The sequence below is a fragment of the Micropterus dolomieu genome, linkage group LG10, assembly GCF_021292245.1.
Source record: "Micropterus dolomieu isolate WLL.071019.BEF.003 ecotype Adirondacks linkage group LG10, ASM2129224v1, whole genome shotgun sequence".
Taxonomy (NCBI): domain Eukaryota; kingdom Metazoa; phylum Chordata; class Actinopteri; order Centrarchiformes; family Centrarchidae; genus Micropterus; species Micropterus dolomieu.
Window position 1 is genome coordinate 18,829,310 of NC_060159.1, and position 26,184 is coordinate 18,855,493.

At 39.2% G+C, this 26,184-nt stretch overlaps 2 protein-coding genes across 4 annotated transcripts; one reads left to right on the forward strand and one right to left on the reverse strand.

The window, feature by feature from the left end:
- Positions 1 to 253: 253 nt before the first annotated feature.
- On the reverse strand, positions 254 to 9,292 carry taf1a (TATA box binding protein (TBP)-associated factor, RNA polymerase I, A). Of its 2 annotated transcripts, none has more exons than XM_046060142.1 (11): positions 9,152 to 9,292; positions 6,232 to 6,435; positions 5,758 to 5,921; positions 5,278 to 5,391; positions 4,970 to 5,168; positions 4,589 to 4,710; positions 4,087 to 4,245; positions 3,705 to 3,771; positions 3,284 to 3,407; positions 3,004 to 3,158; positions 254 to 1,282 (listed from the first exon to the last, which is right to left on the reverse strand). In XM_046060142.1, exons 1-11 carry the CDS (start codon positions 9,255 to 9,257, stop codon positions 1,236 to 1,238), a joined length of 1,461 nt encoding a protein of 486 aa, XP_045916098.1. In that variant the 5' UTR covers positions 9,258 to 9,292; the 3' UTR covers positions 254 to 1,235. The 2 variants fall into 2 exon arrangements, with proteins under 2 accessions (XP_045916098.1, XP_045916099.1); XM_046060143.1 differs by lacking the exon at positions 9,152 to 9,292 and adding an exon at positions 7,188 to 7,438.
- On the forward strand, positions 9,182 to 25,879 carry mia3 (MIA SH3 domain ER export factor 3). Of its 2 annotated transcripts, XM_046060140.1 has the most exons (28): positions 9,182 to 9,376; positions 10,843 to 10,976; positions 11,063 to 11,149; positions 11,270 to 13,565; positions 14,613 to 14,918; positions 15,467 to 15,597; positions 18,084 to 18,215; positions 19,205 to 19,226; positions 19,327 to 19,415; positions 19,520 to 19,597; positions 19,761 to 19,871; positions 19,953 to 20,024; positions 20,113 to 20,217; positions 20,350 to 20,472; positions 20,590 to 20,677; positions 20,796 to 20,848; positions 20,944 to 21,034; positions 21,165 to 21,303; positions 21,502 to 21,664; positions 21,747 to 21,782; positions 21,883 to 21,950; positions 22,361 to 22,446; positions 22,706 to 22,819; positions 23,260 to 23,322; positions 23,406 to 23,452; positions 23,570 to 23,638; positions 24,086 to 24,479; positions 25,100 to 25,879. In XM_046060140.1, the coding sequence occupies exons 1-28, from the start codon at positions 9,256 to 9,258 to the stop codon at positions 25,357 to 25,359; spliced, it is 5,478 nt and encodes a 1,825-aa protein (XP_045916096.1). In that variant the 5' UTR covers positions 9,182 to 9,255; the 3' UTR covers positions 25,360 to 25,879. The 2 variants fall into 2 exon arrangements, with proteins under 2 accessions (XP_045916096.1, XP_045916097.1); XM_046060141.1 differs by lacking the exon at positions 23,570 to 23,638 and having other exon boundaries at positions 9,183 to 9,376.
- Positions 25,880 to 26,184: the final 305 nt, after the last annotated feature.

Genomic DNA, 26,184 nt, shown 5'->3' on the forward strand with positions numbered 1-26,184 from the left:
CACAACCAGGACGCAATCCAAAGCAGTGACCAGCTCCTAATACGACCATCTTCACTGCTCCCCGAGTTTTTAATTTTCAAACGACATGTGTTGCATATTCCCAGATCCCTTCTGCAGCTGCTCCTGTGGTCGGGCAAGTGCTTTGGGCTTTGGTTTATGTAATGACTGCAAAACAACACACACACACACACACACAAACAGTACGGCTGACTGAGTTGCTGCATGGCCAACTTTGTGGCAAGCCGAAACAGAATCATTATAAACACTTCCATTTATTAAACTGCCATGCTGCTGGACGCAAGACTTTATATCATGGTTCCATCCAAAAGGAGAGTAAGCACAGCGTGTCAAGTCCAGGATCCTGTCATGCCATTAGAAACATTGTTAAGAACAGAAATATATATTTTCTACAGAAACTGAAAAGATGGAAAATGGAAAATATACACTGGCCTCTTTTCCACAAGGTACTCTGAAATGTCAGAACTTTGTGAAAAGGAAGCTTGACAGCATTGACATGGGTGTACTGCATGTGTGCAAAATATTAGCACATGTAAAAACTGACCACAAATCAAATATGATCTTTTACTGAAGGCACCTCGCTATTAGCAGCAACCACCTGTCAATGGTCTGTCCCGCTTACTTAAACATCTGCTCATCACTTTGCTGACAGGTCTGTGCTAATTATTCCAACAAGACAATCCTGAGAGAAAATCGGACTGAGAGAAAATCCCTCAGACCAAGTGGCGTACACTTTCTTGTATCCTTAAAACCCCCATAGAGCGGTCAATGGTCAACTGAGGCTCCATTAAAATGTTTACAGAAACCAACAAGAACACTGGCATTCAGAGCTCCACTCAGTTTCTGTCAAAATTAGGTGCTCATACCCTCCAGAGACGCACTGCTAAAGTACAGAACAACAGCTCCACATAGTGGACGATCTAGCATGTGCCTTGATAATAAAGCTCGAGGTGCAATTTAGCAAACGTGAGCGAACAATGTTTAAAAAAAGATTCAGTTTTGACCTTTGGAACATAAGTCTGTGTGTCAGTGAAACTTTATATTTTAACACCCAAAAAAAGAAATCTTAATGAAATAAAGTTCATGTCAAAAGTGCATTCGTGAAGACTCTTGCTCTTCATCATGACGCTTTTGACGGGGTTTTTCCATAGTTCCGACAGCCTTTCAGGCCCGTGCTTGATTGTGAAGATATAAATATCGTCTCTGTGAGTTCAAGTCTACTCTCCACTAGTTCCCTGTCCAGCTGTGTACTTCAGCGTTAGATCTGAAAGAAAAAGACATTGATGAACTGTAAAGCAACATTACATAAAGATCTACAGTAGATCAGTGTTTTCAGACTAGCTGAATGCTGAAAATGGTGCCACAAAGGCGAGAAGATTTTAAGTATGAAACTCAGTACCTACTTAACAAATCAATATTATCACAAACAGTAAGTAGAAAACATTGTTTTCTACTTAAGGAAAAACTGATTAATACACCAAGTTCTTCAAACATAATGAATCACGTGTCATTGGTAAAATATTTGCGAAGAAAACCTTGTCGCTTAAAACTGTTTCCAGTTCTTTTTTTAACTGTAACTTCAGGGTTTCCTTAAACCATAAAAACTTCTATCTGAAAATACAAAGTCAGGTTTCCTTGTTGTCTGATAGGCGCCTATTTTCATTCTACCACTAGTTGTCGCCAGTTGCACTAAAATCAGAAGTTCTATAAGCCGATCAGCCATAACATTATGACTAGGGTTGGGTATCATTTAAAATTTTACGATACCAGTACCAAAACCAGTACCCTTAAAGTGATAACGATACCAATTGAGTACTTAATTTGATACCTTGGATAAAATGCCACCTGCTGAAGCCATATAGTTATTGGTAGACTATTATTATTTTTATTGTTATTATGGACAAACAAGGTTTTCTATTTTATTTGTTCTTGTTTCAAATAACTGTTACATAAAAGGTATTGGGAAATTGTATCAGATAGTCATCCTCACTGGTAGTATTAGCCTATGAGGGGAAAGACAGCTTAGGAGTTTTTTATATTTGAATGAGAGAGGAGTGAAATAGTTTAGTGACCAAATAAGTTGTGGGAAATTAATTTAACAGAAACTTATTTTGTTAACTTTCGATCAATAAACTGAATTTAAAGATCTTTGCGAGTGCTTTTTCCTTTATTGGTGAGTCGCAAACCTTCTCCAAAAACGTCAGTACAAAACAAGTAAGGAGTCTGTTTAAACTAGTCACTTAACTACACTAAAGACACAAACAGAGGAGAAGAGAGGCTGCACGTCCAGCCGATCACACCAACTATCACCTGATGCAGCTGGAGGCTCCGTGAGTAAAATCATCTGATTGCTGCTACAGCACAAAAGAGTTTAGTTGATGTGATGGAACGCAGCGATCGATCAGTGACAAGTCAAGAATAAAAAATGTACAGAGAAGTGTTAAATGATACCAGAAGATGAAACCAACCGAAAGCCAAGCTTGTGGTGATAAACTTGCAACAGCGACAAACATGACTGAGACCGCAGCCGAAGGTGAGCGGCTGTTAAAATCATGCATGGACTCGCCGCATGCAGACCCTTTTTATACAGTTCACGGTTCAGGAACATAAGGAGAAAAAAAAAAGTGTGCTCTTCTCTTTCTTTCAGTGTGTTGTGACCATCTGCTGGTCATAATATAGGTCTCCCTTTTGCCACCAAAACAGCCCTGACGGGTCAAGGCATGGACTGTGACATCTTTCCATCAGAACCAGCATCAGCTTTTTCAGCAATTTTACCTCCAGTACCTTGTCTGTTGGATCGGACCACATGGGACAGCCTTCGCTTCCCACATGCATCAGTGAGCTTTGGTCGCCTATGACCCAGCGTAACCTTCCTTGGGTCACTTTTGACAGGTACTGACCACTGAAGAGTGTTTGGAGATGCTCTGACCCAGTCATCCAGCTACCTGCAGGAAGTGATTTTATGCCCATGTACAACCCACTTACCTGGGCAAAGGATTTTTGTCAGTGATGCCTTCACTTCTACGAGCTCAGGGTTCTCCTCAGAGTCTTTACTGGCGTGGAAGCTTGTGAAGTGCAGAGCCGGCCACCAGTCCTTTCTTGCAGCCATTTTCTCAAAGACAACGTTCTTCCAGTCTTTTCTGTTTTAAAACACAAACATACAGAACAACAGCCTTCAACGACAATTTGTGACATTCAAAAAAAAACATGCAGTCTCTATAAAGTTTTATCAGAAATAGAACTTTCCCAAACATTTTGTACGTACTGTATCTGTAATTTTTGAATAATGGTCTTTAAATGCTTCCACACGTCCAGGTTGCTCTTCCAGCAGGCAAAGTCCAGCATTTCCAGAATGACTTCTAAAGCTTTCTGGATGTCACTTTTTTTCTCTGAGAAAAAACACAACCAGCAAAAATGACACAAAACACATCAATAATGGATATAATGAAACAGAGAAGGAGACATGGCTGTACCAAATGAGATAATACTTTAATTACAAACTTTACAATCAAAATAATCTTTTCTAAAAACCCCATAAAGTAACATTTTTAGTTACCACTAAAATTAAACTTTTCTTCACATGAATTTGATTCACTTTAATTCCGTTTATCATTAATTATCTGGTAAGACTGGGAACTGTTTTTCCAAATGGAAGACATTTAATTTCAGATCAAATCTGCTTTTACCTGACAGAAGCAGGAGACCGCTATACTCCAACATCAACTCATGGCTAGGGACTAACACATGGAGGATCTACGGGACAAGAAAGTAAAGTTTTATGGATGCATTACACACAATGTGTTTTTGTGTGCTTAACTGTAAATCTAATAACAGAGAGGCACAAGTTCTACTTTTTTGTAAGTGGCTTTATAAGGATCATTACTACAGTTTCATGTCTCTCTCTAATATCAGTTATAAAATTACACAAAACAATAAATACATTAAGTACTCTCGAGTACGTATACACTCTAATTATATGCTCTTAAATATCAGTTTTATCTTTAGAAACTGTTGTGGAAACTAAGCAAAAATGGGTTAAGTGATACACTTTTTAATATACACTTATACCTTCAATGCTTTCATTAGTTTCCTCTCTGAAGTATCGTGCCGTTTCAAGTACTGGTACAGATATACATGTGCATTGGGATTGGGGGGGAAATTGCTGTCATAAGCATAGTCATTAAGGACTTTCAAGGCCTCCTCATGGTTCCCATAGAACTCCAGCATCTACCAAAATAAAAAAAAACAGTTAAACAATAAGTAGATGTTTCACTTGAACTGGGCCTGAAAGTTGCTGTTTCTTGAGCGTGAAACACATTGATGATATCAAACTGTATAGAAGGGCTTAAACTATTTTAATTATCAATTAATCTGCCGTTTACTATCTACTCTTTAGCACACAATTTAGGTATATTATCAAAGAAAACCACACTTGAAGAATAAGATGCAGTGAATTTTCTGTCAATTGACTGGATTGTTGCAGCTCTAGTCAATTTTATTTCATCTTGTGATGTTAAATATATATGTTTCTATAATTAATCTTCATTCCCTGTGGCAAACGAGTGCTTACCTCAACATAACTCAGTATGAAGGGATCCCAGACGCCAGGATATTTTAAAATCTCCTTTAAATTCACAGAGGCTTGTCTGAAGTAGTTGTGCATGTCAGGGTTGTCACCAAAGTCTGGATCATCTGAAACAGTGGACCAGTTTACATCTCATTATTTACAAAAAGTAAATAGATTCAAATCATCAGTAGTATTAGAGGGCATTTAGTGGAAAGAGTGTACACATAAATAGATTTCCTACAACCTCATCACCTTTCTTCTTTTTTTACCAGAGTAGTTACTGGGTCTGACCAGTAGGTGGCAGTGTGACATCACACAAGAGGTTGTGTAAGGGATCCAGGTAAATAATAAATGCTTTGGGTGCGAAGCTGCAGATCCACTTACCAGTGTTGGGTTGTGTACACTTTTTGTCACACCAGATGATATAATCCAGCAAACTCCTGTAGGCCTGGATAAGTTTTGCCCTCTGATCCTGAACTGCTGACTCCTTCCCATGCCTCCAACCTTCAGCGACAGACAGCTGACGCTTTGCATCCTCGATGTGACCATTAAGCAGCAGGTGAAACGATTGTTCAAGACAAATCTAGAGAAGCAAAGGCCTCAAATCAAATGTTTCAGCAATGTGAAAAAAAAAAGAAGTAAGTCCACATGAAAACTGTGCACTGTGTGGTCAGGTCTACTAGCTAACATACCATCAGGTAATGTCTAACTCCAGAGTGTTTCATTCGTTCATAGATGTTGTTGTAGTCTTCCATCTTTGAGTTGGGGTGATGGTGAAGGATCTCAGCACTGATGCGCCAAATAAGCTGGGATAGCAAATTGCAAAAAAAGTGTTAAGATCAAGGATGTGGAAACTTGCGTACAGTCTTTTATCAAACTGTTTACATAATTGCACAGTACTTTATTTATAAAAACAGACTCAAATTTGCAATTTCAGCTAAATTATATTGAGTGGATGATGAAAAAGAATTACATTGTATTTTTAGAAGCATGGCTTTTGTGGCGGTGTTTTTTTTTTTTTACTTTGGAGAGAGGTCAAAGTATTGTCTGTTCAAGTTGTACTATAGATTTATGTCTAGTCATCCGTTTGTCTCAGAATTGAAATTGTATAATTGGTGTCTCACTGCCTGTGTGACACAAAAACATACTAACACAGACAAAACCAAACCTACCTCCTTATGCTGTTGAGCTGTGCCATTGGTTGAGTCGTCTAACATTTGTGGGTAACATGCCATATATTCTGCTGCCTCTTGCCATCTGTGATGTAGCAGGGCTTCTCTGATCTGCTCCAGACAGATTCTGGTAGTCTGGTGAAACCCAGTTTCCTTAGGTGTCTCTAAAGATAAAAAAAAATCAAAGTTATTATTTGATGACAGGAAGGCATTTGTCATAAAAATGATTACCTACCACAGGTTCTATAGCTTGACTGATACTGGACATTATAGGCTGATCCCAACGATCTTGAAGACATCGACATCTAAATTACACGCATTATATCTTTGATGTTAATGCTATAACATTTTATATTTAATAGCCAATATATACACCGATAGCGATATCTTAGCCCACATAATTTATCATTCTATCTCCAACAGGTTCTATATTGTAAAGAGCAAATGTATGTAGGTACATTCTGTACAACTCACCTACACACATGGGGTTAACCAAAGGGAGCTTATATTTTTTCCCTCTTTTTGAAGAGTTGTCATCTGAGGAATCATTGTCATCCTCTAAGTTTTCAAGAGTCCCTAGCTCAATTCTCAAGTCATCCATAATCAGCAAAGCACTTAGACTCAGGTGATATAGCTGCCTTTTATCACTCGCTTTGATGCTCAGTGTATGACTTCCACCTGCAGGGAGAAAAATGTTTGTGTCAGCAGGCAACTTACTTACATTACCCTTGCTAAACTGCAAAAGTCATGTGCCAATGATTATTTAACTATTGATTAATCTGGTGATTATTTATTAATCATTTGTTCTAAAATTAAATAAAATAAATAGTTAATGAAACATCAAATGAAAAATGCCCATCACAGTCTTAAGTCCAAGTCCTCGTCCTCAAATGGCTTTGTTGGTATGACCAATCTAAATTATATTTTCAGTTTACTATAATGAAAGACAAGGAAAAGCAACAAGTTCTCACATTTGATCAACAGGAGGATGCATTTTTTGCTCGAAAAATGACTTTTTCTCCTATTTCTAAAAGGAGCTACCGATAAATTTCCTGTCGATGAACCAATCACTTAATTTCAGGTTTCAGGTGTGGAGCTAATTGCTAACGTTATGTTATTAAGGTGCAACTGTAAACAGAAAGCCATTACAGATGGACACACACTAATACACCAGTGGTAGTATTGTTAAATGATATTTAAGACTTCAGTTAACGATAACTTTATTCTACAGCTGTAAGCTGTTATTGTAATTTGAGGCCAACTCACTAGCTTACGTTAACTTCGTTGGTTCCCTTTCTCAGCATTGTTCTGAATAAATGTAACCACCAACAAAGTTACGCCTGTTATATTAACTATATCAAGGTGAGATTAAGTTAGAAAAGGAAGGCGTATTCTCTATTAAAACAAAGTTAAATCACTTCCTAACTTACCTGCTGAGCAGCAACGTTAGATGTTTCTGAGGGTAAGCAAGGTGCCGATGCTAAATGAACAGCTAACGTTAAGCTAACCTGCATCGGTGAGCTAACGTTCAAATCAAACGTACAGTACCTATTCAGACTTTGAATCTATTGAAAGATTAATAGCATGCGGTGTTTTGTATTGTTCATTAATGTGACTTCCACATGTTGTGTTGTCAGTACAGTAGCTAAGGAAGAAGAATAAAAGCTACACGATTATTGGTTGCTGTGGCCGGAAAAGGCGGAGCAAAGAGCTTCTTCTTCTTCTGCAATTTTTTTTTTTATTATTATTATTTTGTTTACCATTTCAACAACAGTAACAAGGCAATGCGTGCTCGAGGTAGTGCGCAGACCGTAACACAAAAAAAGACACGTAATTTACAAAAACATAAAGAAATAATAATAAGTAAAAAGGCTCTAGGTTTCACAGCTTTATAGTTTGAGCAGTATTTGTGTGTCTAGGTAGGAAAGACATGAAGACCTATGATGAAGACAGTAAGGTTGGGTTTCTGTTTTGCAAACTTGCTGTTGTGTTTGTGGGATTTATCTTATAAAGAAATTAGATTTATAACATTTTCTTGACGGCAAAAAAATACAACAAACAAAATAATCAATTTTGAATTTGATTTCAGTATCTCATTTTATGTTTAAAAAAGTTCAAGGTCATACCAAAAAGTCTGACTAAAGGTACAATCCCAGAAATGGTGACTTGTCATTTCATCTGTGTGGTGACAGAAGGAACAAGAGGATCGACATTTAGCCTGTATTTTACAATAACTGAATGAGATAAACCATGTAAAATATACAATATGTACCAATATACAAATTATTCTAAACAAATACAAAAGCAGGTTTACTAATTGTGTCCCTATGGATGGGTAATATTTTGGTTTGCTGAAAGAATTTTAAACCTGATGGAAATGTTCTTCTTCTTCTTCTGCCAACCTGACCTCAGGTGACATGATGTTTCAGCAAAGACTGTCTCAGAACATGCTTTTGTGTTGTGTTTTACATGATGTGTTCCAAACGGGAAACCAAAGGCAGTTAGGATAAACTATGATTATTCAGTTTTTTAAGTTTTTAAGTATGCTATTTAAATATGCTATTTCTCTAGGTATGTTTTTATAATGTTTTTTTAATGTCTTACCTACTTATGCTGTTTTGTGATTTTATAGTTGAACTGGCAATTTATGGCACTAATATAGTACTCTATCTAGCAGACAGATAGATAGATAGATAGATAGATTGATAGATATAAATAGGTCGGTGTAAACATAAAATAGATCACACACTGAATGGGTGATGTTTGTTAATGATGGCTGTTAATAACATGACAATTATCTCTGGTTTTCAAACCCCCAAATTTGCAATAGTGTTCACTGCATTTGGTTTGTCTCTCAAAATAGGGTTTTTATAGGGCTGAAAGTTGAAATACTATGGCTAAACTATATTTGTCTAAAGAGGGCTCTGGGGAGGATTACGTTAATCGGAAGGTCGGCGGTTCAATCCCTGGCTCCCCCTGGTTGCGTGTCGAAGTGTCCTTGGGCAAGATACTGAATCCCGAACAGCCCCTGGCGGCTATTCCGCCAGTGTATGAGTGAGTGTGAATGTTAGTTTCCGTTTGAGCACTTAGGCTCAGTGTATGAATGTGTGTGACTGGTGAATGCAGATGTAGTGTAAAAGCGCTTTGAGTGGTCGAAAAGACTAGAAAGGTGCTATACAAGTACGGAGTTTTCATTTACATTACATTACAAAAAGTGAATAGTCTTCATAATATAGATGCCCTTGGATGTATGATGGATTATTCCAGTAGAAACTGCACATAATAATGAGGTTGATTTCCTGCGCAGTTTTCTCAGTCACCACCGCATCTACCTTGAGCTGGTTTCCCAGTCACATGCAGCCTAATCCAAACCTTATATCCTGTGAAAACCTACCCGGGCCGACACCCAGCCGGATCTGATCTGCTGACGTGTCGGCTCCTCCAGCACAGTGCTCATGCTCCAGCAGCGGAATCAAGCCAGTCAACAAATCTGCCAGCATGGCAGCAAAACACTTCTACCGACAGGGCTTTCTATTACTTTTATTCAATTTTATTTCAACCGCAGCCTTGGAAAAAAGGTTCTCCGACTTTAAAAGATGCGCCGATAAGGAGTGCAGCAGTAAGTTTGCTGGCTTGTTACTAGCTCATCTTCAAGGATGCAGTCTTCCCACATCCCGATAGTACAGCTAGCCATAAACTGCGCCTTATCTCTAGACCTGTTGCCAGTCGATATTTGCGACCTGGGTAACCTCTTGCAGTTGTTTTGATGTTGTTTACCCGTGTGCTGCTCTTTGAAAACAAGGCAAGCTAATGTTAACGTCAGTCGTTTTTTGGGAAGGTTATTCGCCCAGACGCAGCCTGCGTTGCTCGGTTCCCTGGCAGCTCTGGCCTGCCATGTTGGGTGGATAGTGGTGGCTAATGTTAGCAGCTAATTAGCCACCGGTGTGACAGTTTAACTGGTGGCAAAATTAACTGGCTTGGGAAAAAGCTCTATTGCTAATACCTTGACAAACAGTAGTTACTAGTTACCATTAGCTAACGAAGTACAAGCCTCGCTAGCTCTATTGTTAAGCAACATTAGCTTTGGTTGTTACTTCTCACCTTGTTGCTAAACTGCTTGACACAGAGTAACGTTACTGTAGATTGCGTAACGTTAGTTTAACCAGCTAACTTAAATTTAAGCTTTAAGTGACAATTTGATGGAGAATATAGAGAAACGTACTGTTGTTGACCTATGTTTACATATCAGTTTTCATTGCTAGATTTAAGCCATCACAGGTAAGTCCGAGGTAGCTGTTAAAAATGTTGACTACTACCCAAAGGACTGGTGTAATTACGTGATAACAAAGCTAGTACTGAGTCATAAAACAATAAAAAATTGACACATTAACACATAAAAGAAAGGAGAACAGTTACTTTGCTCCTAGTTTTCTAATTAGGTAATATTTAAACCAATAAACGACTAAAGACAGAACTAAATCCATAGGATTTTGGTTTTAATTTCAACAGTAGCATGTCATGCAGACAATGCACAAGGTTAACTCTTTACTTGTTTCTCATCTCCTTTAGTTACATCATTGTCAGTCTTGTTTTGTGAAAAGGGCAATGCCAAAACAATAAGCCAATAGACAAAAAATTAAACTGCAATAAACAATCAGTAAAGAAATTTTAAAGCAAAAAATGGCAAAGAAATGGATCCATTCCAGCTTTTCATGTGCTGCTTTTCTTAAGCTTACATTACATTAAACCATGCACCTTTGGCTTTTGGACTGTTGGATGAACAAAATACAATTGCATGTTAACTTGGCTTTTGGAAACAATTTAATTATATTCTGAATATATGGACCAAATGCTTAACTGTTTAACTGATAAAACAAATGACAGATTAAGTGATAATGAAAATAATTATTATGCGTGAACCCAAAACAAGGATGTGTATTTTCTTTTTGTGTGAATGTATCTCGGAAAAGTTGCTGCAAGTGCAGCATTTTGAATTCTTGAAAAGAGCAATATGTGAAAAAATAACACATTGATAAGGCTTACCTTTCTGAAACAATTCTAATGCTTCATATTTTGCTTTCACAGTGCTTCTATGTCGGGGAAAAGCTGTGAAAGATTTCTTGGGACCAGACTGTCGGTTCCTGTCAGTCAAGAAATCAGAAACTATCTATGTATACTATAAATTGTCAGGAAGAAGGGCCGACATATGGGCTGGAAGTGTAAGTATACTATAGTTAATATTCAGTCAGTACTGGATAACGTAGGTGTAATCCTCAACACGTTCTTTTCTTGCATTTGTCAATAGGTTGGAAGTCACTTTGGCTATTTCCCAAAGGACCTTCTTGCAGTTAACCACATTTATACTGACATAGAATTTGAAGTTCCAGCAGAGGTATGAAAACATGTTGCTGACTAACTGAATCAATCTGAAATACAATGGAGCTTTCAAACTATCAACAAAATAGCACTTATAAATAGCCCATGTGTGTTTTTAATTTTCTTGTCTTTTCAGGAAACAGATTTCGTCTGTTTTGACACTGGATATGATAAGTTTCACAATTACGACATAGATTCACTGTTAGGCTCATCACTGGAGGAGAATGACAGTGAAAATACAGGAAAATCTGACCCAATCCAAGTGGCAGAGGGCACGCAGGAAGAATTACAACCATCAGCAGACGAGGCAATTGACCGTGAAAAACAAACGGAGCATCATGATAACTCTGAGGATCTTGTCCTATATGATCAAAGTGCCTCTTTATCTGAACTTGATGTGGCAACTGAGTCATATTCTAAACCAGTTGCAGATTCTGATACAGCAGCTACATCTGATGCTATTGAGAGAGCTGCAGAAGACAGTGAAACCAAAGATGCACCTACAAAATCTGAAGTGCGATCTGTGTCCAAAGATGATTTTGTTTCAGAAAATGAACCAGTCTCGATTTCTGAAGGAATGCAAATCCCCAAGTTAAAAACTACCCTTGGAACAACTTTTGATGCTGTCGCCTCAGATGAAGAAATCACCAAGAAAGTTACCTCATATGAAGAGGAGGAAAGCGACTATGTAGAAAATCCTCCCAAAGATGAGATTGATGTCGAAGTTGAAACTCCATTGCTGTCTTTTTCTGAACAAGCGAGCACTCCCGCATCTGATTCCATCAAAATTTCTGAAGGAGTGCAAATCCCCCAGTTAAAAACTACCCTTGGAACAACTTTTGATGCTGTCGCCTCAGATGAAGAAATCACCAAGAAAGTTACCCCATATGAAGAGGAGGAAAGCGACTATGTAGAGAATCCTCCCAAAGATGACGTTGATGTTAAAGTAGAAACTCCATTGCTGTCTTTCTCAGAACAACCTGTGAGCACTCCAGCATCTGATTCCATCAGAAAGCCTGAAAGTCCTCCAACAACACATGATGATAAACCGGAGACTGAAGAGGAGAAGAGCGTGTGGACCTCATTTGGAGATGCTGTTTTTTCAGTTGTCACTGGGGGAGAGAAAACGGCACAAGATTTTAGTTCGGAGGAAGATGACGAGGAAGAGGAAGAAGCTGCTTCAGAAGCCCCTCAGAGTTTTGAAGAAGCAAAGAAAAACGTAGAAGAACCGGTATCCGTAGAATTGGCAAAAGAGCCGGAAAACATTGAGCCAGTTCTTCAAGATCCTCCTAATCCCAGCTCTGTACAGACAGATAATAAAGAAATGGACAGTGACTCTGAAAAACACTTGTTTGATCGCGATGATGAGGATGAAGGAGAAGTGATCGGACCTGAGGAAACATTAGAACCAACTGATGAGCCGATACCCCATCAAACAGAAGCAAGTACAAAATCAGTGGATCCAATATCACAAGATGATACTTCCTCCATTCCTGAGGCTCAAAAATCAGATCTTAAAACAGCAGATGAACCCTTTGGGCACAAAGAGGAAGAAGAGGAAGATTCAGAGGTCTATAATAGTAACACAGATGTACAGGACAGTAGTGTTGAAATGGAGCACAATGAGGATTTAGACAATGAATTGGCTGAAAACAAAGAGGTGAGCAATCAAGAATTAGCCAGTACCGAAACACACCAGGACACGTCCACTGAGGATTCAGATGTAAAAGATGAGGAATATACTGTAGATGACAGCCTATCTAATCAGATGCACAACTATTCAATGACAGATTTAGAGAGCAATGACGGTCAACCAGAATTATCCGTGGAGGAACCAGAGAGTCATGAGGGAGTTTTTACAGAGGTCTGGGAAGATGAGAAAGATCCAGAGGAGGAGAAAGAAGAATTACTTGAAGATGAAAATGCACTTTCTTCCTCACAATCAGACGACACCTCTGACAAACCCTCACCTGAGACAACCCTGCCCACTGCGTTGACTCCAGAGCCGGAATACAGTGATAGCGTGTTGAGACTGACGCTGCTTCGAGACCACTTCACAGAGGAGAGCATGGATCGGATCCAAAAGCTTCTGGGTCTCAAGAATCTCTTTAAAGTGGAGGCCATGTTCTCTGACTTGGACATAGAATTGCAGGCTACACGTCTCTCATCCACAGGTACTATGCAAGACATTGAAAATGCACTCGAGGGCATCCTGGAAGCATCTGAGAACGCTATCCTGGACGAGATTGAGAAGATGCTGGACAGCCAAGGCGCAAAACACAGTAATGACCAACATATGGACAGTGGTTTGGATGAGGAGACTGAAATACTGGATGACTTCCAGGAGCTTGCGTTCAGCCTACGACAGAAGTATTCAACAGCCAGTGACAGCACGCCTTTAGCGACAGAAAAAGCATCAGATATTGACCAAGGTAGGTTTGTTTTTCATTTGACTATGTAGTATGGATAAGAGCTGTGGGATTGCCTCCTCTGTGATTGCTAGTCAGGTCCTATGATTGCACATTCTTTTTTAACCACTAATATGAGCCTTTCACAGACGAGTACAATGCATTGCATCAGCTTATGATCTGCAAATAAAGTGAATGCAGAATTTGACACTGTGGCACAGCAGATATGCAGCCCTGCATTGTCCTTTCAGGCACTGTCAGACGAGTATCTTGTTTCCAGATTATTATATTATATCCAGATTGTTGTTAAGAGATTAGAGTTGACACCTGGCATCAGATTGTGTCTCAAGTGTCCATTTGTGATAGAATTTCACTTCCCTGATGACAGTGAATTGCGGTTTAAAAGAAAAAAATACACATTAATCACATCTAAGCTTGGGAATATGATTGTACCAGATATTTGATACAGCACTCTTTTTAATTTTGGAAGTCTTGTCCTAGTTGTTTGAGATAATATAAGTGGACTCTCAATTTGGTAGCTAGTATATAGCTTGAGCTAGCTGTATCCTCAGTGTGCTTTGGTTGACATCTCACCTGCTGATTTGTTTTAGTATGCTGTGTACACAGGGCCTAATTTACCACTTTTGTACTTTGTAATTTCCAAGACAGTCATTTTTGGAATCTTTGCATCGCAGATGTCATGTAGCGCGCAAACACAGATTTAAAATTATCTTGTTCCAGTTCATGACTGTACCAGCCCTAAATCTGCTAACCTCACATTTCAACATCATCTTTTACATTAAAGAGAGTCACATGGACCTCCTACTAAGCAAATATCATTCTCTTGGCAAAGCCATAGACCGCACCTGCTGTCATCAGATTAAGAATGTTTAAAGGAAACCCGAGTTGTTAACTGCCTACACACCTACACCTCACAGAAAAAACTAAAAATCTCCTTCCACTTACACAATCCTTTCTAACCAGACACTTTTTTTGACAAACCTGGAAAGAGACCTCCTCGACTAATTCCAAATTGCTTTGTTTGTTTGTTTACATTATTAAATGTAAAAGGTGACATGCCCTTCATCGTTGAAGAAGACAAAGTTGTCAGCGTCCCTGAGGCTGGGAGTGAGGCCAACATCACAGTAAGCGATCATGAAGAAGGGCCAGCAGAGACTACAGAGGAGCACATAGTTTTGGATGAGGTGCACAGTGGACCAGACGTTAGTGTGGAGGAGGATAGCGGACACTTCAATAAAAACAAAGACAATCCGTTGAGCTTCAGTGCATCAGACGAGATACAGAAGGTCCCTCAAGACACCCTGGAAAATCCCTTAGACATGGGTCTTGGTGTCGAGGTTGAACACTCGCCCTCAGGTTTGTAATCTAAACGACATAATCAATTAATCTTTTTTTTGATTAAGTTAATTCATTATTGCTGTTCTTAGCATGCAAGTTTCTTTAACCTACTAAACAACATTAGCTGAAATTGCTTCAATTGTGGAGTTGTTATTGTAGATTTTAAGATTACTGCAGTCTTTATGCCAAGCCCTCACAATAATTTGACCTCACTATTTGTGGCATACTCAGAAAATGCAAACCTGTTTTGAGCACTTTGGACTTAAAATATATAGCACAGTTAGGTTCAAGAGTTCATTCTTGAGGTCAGCATATCAAGGTTAAAAGTTGATGAGATCAGCAAGTCAGTCCATTGTATGCTAGGCTCCCTCAGATTATGCGACAGTCATAGTTTAGCCTTGTTTGGTTCTGTCTTTGCTTTACCTGGTTTTGGAAGAATTGTTTGATCATCACATGGTACTGTAACTATTTTTAATGCATGAGATGACAAACTATAATGGAAGACTCTTACTTTGTGTGTCCATAACACACACAAACTGACTAACAGGGGAATCTTGTTCCACCAGGATCTTTGGATTCCATGGACCCAGTGTCTGAAATTCACAAAGAAGAAGTGGGATTATTATTAACTGGACATGTTTATATGGGCTGCATACTGTCAGTGATCAAGAGCAAAATTGCAGAGTGGACCATTGTGGTAAGTCTAACAGTTGTAAGCTACTGTGTACACTAGCTTCGTCAGCTTAATTGTTTTTGTTGCCTGTGTTGTGCATTTAAATGTGAATAATTTAAATCCATAAAATCAATAATGCAGAAGAACACTTATAAACCAGAGGTTCACAGTTGGTTGGCCGTGGAACAGAAGCAGGCCATAGAATATTTTTACCGGGGCACAGGAAACAAAATGACTTGATTTAAAAAATATAATAATAATAATAATAATAACTTGGGCCTTTTGTGCAACACACACACACACACACTGCTGACCGGTCCAGATGACCATATGCATATACTATATAGCGACACTATATATATATATGTGTGTGTGTGTGTGTTTGAAATGATTTGGTCTTATAAATTGCAATTTTACTATGATATGCCTCTTTACTGTCACACATTGCTATCTTTTTGATCTTAATGCACTGACACATTTCGACAGTACTTTGATGAATTTAAATATGAGGTGACCGAGTATACAGGGTGGATATTGGGGAAATCTGTATCAAAGAAAGTTAACATTTCCGATTGTTCCTGAACGTCCCACGCACCGCCTCCTGTCTTGTTGACTGTAGCGGTATATGCTGAAGTTCAACACAGCCGGTGCTGAGCTGGCTAATAGCACAACCGGCGGGCCTTATTTTAATACGGAAAGCCAGATAATTAATCTTTAGACACTGTCGTAAGGTGGACTGTGTGTACTAATTTAGGTTCTTAAACGCCTTTTGTACTAAAAGTGTTACCCATATTTGAACCTGCAGCTCCGCTAACGTCTCCAGCTTGGTTTCTGATAGTGAATGGGATACGACGAGTCATCTGTAATTTCCTTTAGCCAACTGTTGTTGCCAAGTCCTGCTCACCACCTGTCTCGACCGTCTAACGTTGTCACTGTTTGCAACGACGTGTTTTTTCAGACGCCGTAGGCTTTAACGCTAACGGCTAACGTCAGCTTAACCGTACATTTTACTTTGAGCTTGGCTAACGCTAGCGTGCTACCAAGCTAATATCTGTCAAACTAGCATACTCTGGCTAGTTCCTTTCTTGTTTCAAAGACATGGAGAGCGATACAGTAACGTTACCCCGACCTGTAATGGAACCGGATCACGTTCAAATGTTTTTTCTAAAGGAGCTGCAACATGTAAGTGAAAAATTGAGTCAGTCGGAGTTCTATGTCAAGTGTGTCCAAGTATGTATTATGCTATCATGGCCTGCTGACGTGTTCATGAGCATATGGCTGACAGAGACTTAAACTACTCAATTTACTTAGCTACCAGATGCAACTGAACTTGCCTCTTCGAAGACCCATGTGAAACATATGCTGTTCTATAGTTTATTTTCTATGTAAATTAGAGTTTTAATGTCCTGTTAATCATAATATGGTTGCAGTCTTGTATTTTTGTATTGCTATATTAAGAAAAATTAGGCTTTTGTAATGCCTGGCTGAAGAGAGCATGTTAATCCTTCCAGACAATGTGGTGTGTTAATTTATTTGTAATCCCTGCATTTCATTAGAGCCACAGTGTGTGTTTGTTCTTGTCTGAACTGCCACATGCTCAGTTCAAAGGTTTCTTTGTGGTTGCAGAGTTCTTACTGGTATTAAAGGACGCTAATGAAGCCAGTGGTAAAATTATAGTCCTCTTTGGCTATCGATACGATTCTTAACATTCCACCCTATTGGCAGCAAACAACCATTTTGTACTGATTTAACTGTAATATAAACAACACCTGGCTTGTAGTTGTAAATTATCAGCGTATGAATTTAGAAGCAGCAAATGATTATGGAAATCTGTTTCCTGCCCCTCTGAAGCACTGTAACACCAACCCTTTATAATACTCTCCATAATACCTTTTAATAGTGCAGTTATTGAGAATTCTTGATTAGTGTCAAAATGCTTGTCCCTACAGGATTGAAGCTATGTGTTGATTGTGTTAGTGGCAGGAAACTTGTGAAAGAGCTGATTAGTTTTGCAGATTTATCACTGTTTTGCTCATGTGTTTGATGCTAATAAACAAGAGAGTTTAATGTTTTTGGTTGTAGCATAAGGACACTGCTTGATGCACAACTTTGTTTTATTATTATTGCATGGTAATGCTCTGATATCTTGATAAGCTTTGGTGTGAATAGAGTACAGAAACACATCACTTCTCCTGATGTTCATCAGTTTATGTGCAGTATCTGTGTAAATACTGGAAGTTGCTTTAAGGCTTAACCTACTGTAGGCCTCCTGGAGTCTCTCATTGTGCTTTGACAAATACTTTAGTCCTGTCATAAAATTGTTCGCATTTAAATCACAATAAGAAGGGGGGAAAAAAAATCTCCCCACTGCCACATCATTTATTGTATGCCTTGAGACATAGAACTTCTGTCTTCAAGATGTATGTTTAACCAGCTTTTTCAGCTTTATTCATTTTTTCCTAATTGTGACCCTGATCATTCCTGAATATTGATTGTGTTTGTGCCATCAGATGATATCACTACTGCCAGAAGAGTGGAAACCTGGAGATACCTTGTTTGGCTGTCCATGGCAAGCTGTTGTCATCACTGCTTTGGTTGGAGTAGTGACCTTCACCCTTTTCTTCTGGAGGGTTGTGTTGGCAGTAAGTGTTTTACTATTGCTTCTCTCATCTCTGCTCAAACTATGTGTTAATTTAGGGCCCTATGATTTCCACGATGCAGACAGCATACACAACACTACCAAAATGTGGATTCAGGAAGAATCTGGGTTAGTGCAACCACGTCGTCAGATGCAAGGTGCAAGCTCGTTGAAGACTTCGTGGCTGTGTGTCAGATATTCTTAGAAAAGCTACATCCAGTCAAGCTTTGTGAATAAGGAGGAGCGTTGCCCAAGTTAACGTAGCCTCTGTCAGAACCACTTATTACTGTGAGTTTGAGCAGCATATGGAGGCTTTCCTGCAGAAGATCCATTGAAATAAATTATCAGTAATTAACAATGATGATAACCTATTTAATAAGAATTCAGCGTATGTGCATTGCAACAATGCATTCACTGGAAATGTCCCCTATTAAATAGTATTTTAATATTGTACTGTTGCGATACATTTATTTTGAATTGTCTCCTTAAATAATTGCACATATATTTTACTATTTCTATATGCATATTTGTGTGAAACATCAAATTCGTTGTTAAAAAATTGTTAAAATTTTATTTATCCACTACATGATTACACACGCTTTCTGATGACAACTTGTGCTGAAATTGTAAAACACAGAATTCAGAAACAAATTTAATAAATGGAAAACACTGAATTTGGGGAAAGATTAAACAAACATTTAAACAGATTTTATTGGGCCCAACGATTTGTCTACAGCAAAGAAAAAAATTAAACATTTTTATAAGCTTATATCCATTTAAGACGCACACGCTTAACTACATATTGAGATAATAGTATAATATTTAAGCATAATATTTTTCTTATCTGGTTCACTGATGGACTCTATTTGTGCACTCTTCCTGACATGATGAATACATCACTACATTTACACGATGATCACACTGTGACAGTTATTTCAAAATGTGTGATCAGAAATCAAGCTGATCTTGTCGCATTTCTAAATTTTGTTTTAGGTAAAGAAGAGAGAATATCTGGGTAAGTTTTTAGTTATTGATTTCACATCTTATCACATGACAAATGTAGAAGTGTAAAATCGAACTGATTGTGAACTTTTTGTTGTGTTTCTGCTACATAGTGGATGAAAAAAGGTTGACCGAGCAAATTTTGGCACTCAAAAAAGAGAAGAATGATGCTCTCTCTAAAATGTCTGAACTCCAGAAACAGGTGAGCTACAAATAAAAATGTGATCAAATATCTATGAGCTGCTTTTGAAAAGGTTTGCTCTTCTTTCTGGGACTGTCTCAATTGTGTTTATCTTTTTTCTTTAGACTGAACAACTAAAAGAAAATCAAAAACAGTCAGATGAAACTGTCAGTTGTACAATGAAAATGATGCAAAAACTGGAGGTGAGCAATGAGGAAATACGGATTCTGTTTGCTCTAAAGAGCTTTTAAGAATGTCGCAGTGTACCTGTAATTGGCTCGTGGGTGTTGTGTGTCATTTGGACAGTAAGTGATATGGCTTCTTGTTCTGTCTGTAGTTGAAGTTTCTCTCATTGCCTTTTTGCAGGGTAAGGTTTTGGAGGCAGAAACACGGAATGAACAGATTGCTGAGGAAAAGAACAAATATGCAAAACAACTCGAAGATGAGAGGGCAAACTCTCTGCAAAATGAAACAAGGGTAATTGTTGAAAATATTGTTTTTCCTAATACTAGTAAACTGTTGTCTCAGATTTGTGACGCTTAACGGTTTCTTTAACAGATTGAGAAATTGGAGAAGTTAAACGAGAAACTACAGCTCAGCAGGAAAAAGATTCAGGAAGCTCTCGCTAAGGTACAAGTCCTTGCATAATCTTCATGTTGCAAAAGATATGAAGCTTGTGGTTTCAGCTTCTCTTATAAACTGCATGTGTTCGCCACAGACTACAGTTCTCCTGGACGAGTCCAAGATTCGTGAAGATGCCCGAAACGCTCAGCATAAATGTCTTGTGAAAGATTATGCAGCGCTAAAAGAAGAAAATAAAACCGTAAGACAATATGTAGATGTGTTTTGATATGTTATTGAAGACTGAGGTCTAATGAATGAGTTAATTGAAACTGGATCATTTCACATATAATGTTTTCCTGGAGCACTCTCCTGACCTTGCCAATTCTTACAGCTTAAGGCTACTATAAAGGGCTGGGAGGACAAACACAAGGAGCTGAACGAGCAAATTAAAGTCTACCAAAAGTCCCAGAAAGAGCTGGAGGACTCTGTGGTGCTCAAAGATCACAATGTGGAGGTCGGGAGCTTTTTTGTAACTACTGCCACAATTGTTCTTGGTTTTCAGCTGCAAATATTAGTCCTTAACTTGCATCAAATTATTAACTTACTCTTGCACAAAAATGTCTCCTGGCAGGTGCTGTCTGAACTTCTGGCAGACCTAGATGCTTGTGATTCACAAAAAGGTGACACCAACGTGTTGGCCAATTGTGAAGTAGCGCATGGTTAGTACCAACTCTGTTACTAATTTAGTAATGTGAATAATACACATGCAAATGGATTCTAGTAGTTTGTGTTCCGCTTCATACCAAGTTGTTAACGGCATTACGGTGTCTTTTGCAGACAAGAAGACAGCCATAAAGAACAGAATCAAACAGATGATGGATGTTTCTCGGGTAAGATGACCCGATATCAGTGTCTGTTCCACCTGGAAGACAAATGTTAACCTGCTTCTACAGTAATGTGTTTCTTTTTTTTTTAAATGTTCCAGGTCCAGACCACTCTCTCTGTGGTCGAGGAAGAGCGTGATCGCTTCATGACCAAACTACTGAATGAAGAAAAGACTAGAAAGTCACTGGAAGGTATGTCATTGTTCAATTACTGACACATGTGAGTGTTTGTTTTGTTTTTTTGAAAAATTGCATAAACGCGTTGCCTTTGAATAAGACTTTCTTCCTGCGTCTTTAAACACACCATTTTATTTTGCAACAGAACAACACCAGGAGCTTGAACATGCAATTGCAACCCTAAAAAGCGACAAGAGCCATATCGAAAACCAGTTCAAGATCCTCCAGCAGAAAAATGAAATCATGGTTGAAATGTATCAGCAGAAGGAAAACGCTTTGCAGCAGTAAGTGAAGCCATAATAGTCATTGAACACTTTTTATTAGCTAAAATCTGCAGTTGTTTCACCATGATGAATATGAATAAGCTCTCCTGTTTTAGCATAATCTCATGAGTGAAAGCATATGTCTTGGAAATGGAAACGATGTGCAAGCGAACCCTGTGTTACTGTTATTTGAAGAAGGGTGTTTCTGTGGCTTCACAGGAGATTAACGAAGGAAGAGTTGGAGCGACGCAGCAAAGAGAACATGCTGTCTGAGGTTGGAGGGAAAGCTCTCGAGGCAGAGGAGCAGGTTAAAATCTTAAAGCAACGCATTAATGAAATGGAGGAGCAGATGAAGAAGACTGAGGACGTCTATAAAGAGCAGGTAGACTATTCATTTTTAAATAAGCAAATACAGAAAAAAAATCTTAGTAAACACTGACGGAATGTCTTTCTTTCTTTTTTAGATAAAAGAACAGGAAAACAAAACTCACTCAAACTGGGTATGTTGCACAAAGCAGCACAATTTTTTCCCATATGCTGTTTAAGAATAATAAAAGCTGAGGCACTAGTTGCACACAAATGCTCCCGTTATGTTTCCAGGTAAATGCTCGTAATGCAGAGCGAGCTTTGAATCAAGAGAAGCTTGAATCATCAAAGCTGCGTGAAAAGTAAGTGCTGGCAGGATTAGTAAAAATAGTGTTTGGATTTTTGTTGTTACTCTTGAGCTGAAATATTAAATCCCTTTGGCTGGAGCAGAAACTATTAATTGGTACTTAAAGGAGTAATTTTAATGCAAAAATACCAAACATTCACTTGTTTCAGCTATTAAAATGTAAGGATTTGCTATTTTTCTCTGTTATAATATAATTTTAAATTGAATATCACTTTATTCTGGTCAAAACAAACAAACGGAGCAACTTGATGTTGACACCTTGGGCTGTGTTAAATTGTTCACAATTTTCAGAAAAATTTTCAGCAGATTAAATAATATTTAATCAAAAAAATAATAGTTAGCCTTCCTATGGCACCTATTTGCTTCTAACGAACAGTTATTGTTTTGTTTTTTATCCATTACTAGACTGGCTGTAATGACCTCCCAACTTAATGAGCGCCGTGCTCCCCTTTTCCGACCGAACTCCGGACAACCTGCAGGTCCTCGCCAAGGTGAGTACACCACACACCGTTCCCTGCTGTTTCTCATCCTGCGGAGCTTTGAGAAGAGGACGCTGTTTTCCAATAAAGTCCTGCATTTTTTTTCGTTCTTGAATTTTGTTTTTGTTAAATGAGTATGTGTTGTGGTCGTACATTTGTCATTTCATTGTACTTGACTTGAGCTGGAATGAGGACGTCTTCTTTGCATAGATCATAGTGTACAGTCAGCCCTTTCGTTTCCTTTGGTAAATGGATGGTTTGATCGTAACAGGTGATTCATATGGGCCTTCTCCTGTGAGCGGAGGTGCTCCATCCCCTCCAATAATGATAGAGGGTCCCAGACGCCCTCCTTCTGCCCCAGTGGGGCGAAGAATTGACCCATATGGTGAGTCCCAGTGGATAACTTCACCTTCTTTGATCTTCACCACGGTTGGACATCATCCCTCCCTTACAACCTTGTGTCCTTAAATCTTTCTCCTCTTGCACACCGGACTTCATTGTTCTTTTCAGCTCTTTCACCTTCTTGAGTTCCTCCTTTTTATTTCTTCCCAGTATGTGTTACATCCTGCATCTTCCAGCTACCTCCTGTCTTCAACTCTCTTTTCCTTCTCGTTTTATTTCTAAATGTCTTTTTTAGGGGAGGGTTTTTTGTGTTTGTGTTGCTGTTGAAATGTGCTTCCCCTTTTTCTTGTTTAAAGGCTCTAAAAACACATTTTCTTAATCCACTTCTCGCTTTAAGCAATGGGTTCCTGAAGAAGCAGGTTAAGTGAATTTTGAAGTCTTAAACTCTTAATAATGAAGGATGATGTTTTCTTCTACACTCAGGTCCACGACCTCCATCAGACCCACATGGTCGTTACCCTGAAAACAAACACATCTCTGGGATGGGTATGTCTTCAGCAGTCTCAGATTTCAGGTCACCTTTTGCTTTCAAACATTCTTCCAACACTGTGCCATCTCTTCTCTTTCAGACATGATGGGCCCACGTAGCTCCTCACCTGCCAACATGGACGGATGTGTAAGTTTTTATAATCAGATCAGACTCATTTTTATATGATACCTTCCCCCCCTACCATCTGAAGGAGTAGAGCCTCCTACCTACATGTCCGTTGTGTATGTCCTTGCTCTAAAACAGACACAAGCAGTAGATCCACAGATAAAAGCAGAGACACAGACTGAGGTCTCCACAGACAGTCCAGAGACAGTGAGTATAGAGGCTGTCCAGTCCAGGTGTGAAGGTGTATGCAAGCGCTCCATCCCCTCTTCCCTGTAGCTGGATTTGGGAAGAGATTCAAGGCATTTTTGCTTCACTGGGGCTGACTTAACTGTTTGGGCTGAGCGTGTGGTTTCAACTGTTCTCACTGCACTGAAAGAAGCAGAGATTCTTTTCATTAACTTTAACTTCAACAATGTCTGTCTGAGTTTGAGCATTTGTGAAAGTGCTGTGATGGTTTTTCATTCAAATAATCATGGTGTGTGGTTACAGGTCATTTGATTGAGCCCTGGCTCAATGCACTGCTTGTTGGGCGTATATTGTGGATGATTTCATTGCATGAATAAGATTTGAATCCATCTATACTCACTTCCAGGACCAACTAAAGTTCTAGTGACAGCACACAACTCTTTCTGATTATCGGCCTGCCGTTTTCAGGGCCCTGGATCTCTCCTAGTGTCTCCGATCAGGGACTCACCAGGCCCCATGGTCCAAGGACCTCCACCCGGCCCTGGACCACATGAGCAGCTCCTCCCTCCTGGACCCCACGGCCGTCTGCCACCTCCTGGACCTTACAGACCTCCAAGACCCGGCCCCTACCACCTCCCACCAGGTCCTCATGGTCCTCCAGGTCCTCCACTTCCACCCAACGGGCACCCAGGTATGCCCCTGCCTGGACCAGTGGGTGGAGATTTTGGACCCCGACCCGCCAACGGACATGTGTTCCACCCCAGGCCAGGCCCTGGACATGTTATTGATCCTCGGGGTCCACCACCGCCACACTTCCGTCCCCCTCCACCTCATCACTTTGGACCGATGCCTCTGCCACCTGGTGCGTTGTGCCCTTCAGTTTGTGCTGTCTCTGAGTCGTGCTGGGAAGTTTGAGTGTTGTGACCGCATGTACTGTGTCTGGACCCCTAAATGTATTGAACTGCCAGGTTTTCGGATAATTATGAGTAGTAGGAAGTAAGTTGATTAATGCTTCATGTTGTATAGCAGCAGCAGCACAACTAGAGAAGACTCTCTTAGTGAGAAAATGACTGGATGTCAGCTACCCAGCAATATCCATCTAAAGCTTGCTAACATTAGCCACATTAAGCTAATGGTCAATCATACCAGGCCAAGTTAAACTGTAGTAGCAAGATTGTTTTATAGCTCAAATATTGTCGCTTTGCAGCAAGCTCAACTTTTTCACTCAGTACTCAAGTTTTTAATATTGTTTAAGGTTGTAATAATTCCATTTCAATATATGGCAGTTAGTTTAGCAATGGATAAAAGCTGAGTAGGTGGAAGAAGGCACAAACTTTTATTTTTTGTAGTGTAGGGCAAGTATTATGTACCACTGCAGACTTGTACGTACATCTGAACTGTATCAGTAGAAAAGTTCAGGGTTTTTTTCCAGCCTGTCTCGACCTATGTCCTCCATTAATATTTCCCTTTTCAATTGTTTAGGTGTTCGTGGACCTATGGGACCACGTCCTCCCATCCCTCCCGACATGCGCTTCCCAGGACCACGTGACCACACCAGCCCACCAATGAACCTGCCTCCAGGTGTCCTTCCCCACCCTGCATATCCTGGTGATGCTTATAGTCAGGGTCCACCTAATGCCCTCCAGAACTCATCAGGAGCTCAAACTGGCCCTGGACAGGACCTGCATGTGAAGCAGGAGGCCCCTCAGGACTCAGTGAGGCCAGCGATGGTCAAGCCTTAAGAATGCCACCAGCTACAGCAGAGGACTTGGATTTACTCCGTACCCATCACATTAACAACCCAGATCCTGTCCAAACATAGGTCATGATTATTTTCTGGTTTCAGTTATAAAAGCTACCATGATGTTTACTTAAAATAACCAACAAAAAAAACATGGTCCTTCAATTAAAGCACCATCAATAATTATGTCTGAAATGAATGAGTTGAGAGGGTTGCCACTTTTCTAAACAGCTTATTGTGCAATAATCATTATTACAGAGAATTTTCATTTGTGTTTATCTTTTAAAAAAATAGCAATGATTTTTAAGGAGCAAATTTTTAAATGTCATTTCCTGTGGAAATTGTTTTAAAAGAGGATAAAAAAGAGGGAGGTTTAGCTTCGAGCATTCAGGAAGACCTTAATTTTCCCAAAGCTGTTGCTTCAAAACCGACTGTAAAGCAAATGTGTAATTTGAAGGCCAGATGTATAACTTATTTTACTATGTTGGTAGAACTTTTAATAATAAAGAATGTAAAAGCTGTTGGTGTTATAAGGCATAAATCTGTGCTGCTGCTGAGACAGAAACATAAACATCTGTTCTGTTTGTTAAAAGTCAGTTGACATGTTAATTTATACAAAAAACAGCATGTACCATATTCAGCTTAGTGTATGCAGGGACAGAAGCAGAGTAGCCTTTCACCAATAACTCTAGATGCACGTCCATCTGTTCTGTCAATCTGTTTTGCTTTTTCGTGTAACAAACGAATTGTCCTTTGGCTCAAACACATGAAACTATGGCCTCTCAGCTCAATGAGATTCAGCTCCCCTGCTGTTTTTTGTTGTTGT

Excerpts from the sequence above, each read along its gene's own strand:
- taf1a (XM_046060142.1), bottom strand. The coding sequence starts at position 9,257 with ATGCTGGCAGATTTGTTGACTGGCTTGATTCCGCTGCTGGAGCATGAG. Across the intron at positions 3,772-4,086 it reads AACTAATGAAAGCATTGAAG|ATCCTCCATGTGTTAGTCCC; the intron begins GTATAAGTGTAT and ends CTTGTCCCGTAG. Across the intron at positions 3,408-3,704 it reads CGGTCTCCTGCTTCTGTCAG|AGAAAAAAAGTGACATCCAG; the intron begins GTAAAAGCAGAT and ends GTTTTTTCTCAG.
- mia3 (XM_046060140.1), top strand. The coding sequence starts at position 9,256 with ATGGCAGCAAAACACTTCTACCGACAGGGCTTTCTATTACTTTTATTC. Across the intron at positions 13,566-14,612 it reads AGCATCAGATATTGACCAAG|GTGACATGCCCTTCATCGTT; the intron begins GTAGGTTTGTTT and ends TAAATGTAAAAG. Across the intron at positions 19,872-19,952 it reads CTCTGCAAAATGAAACAAGG|ATTGAGAAATTGGAGAAGTT; the intron begins GTAATTGTTGAA and ends TTTCTTTAACAG.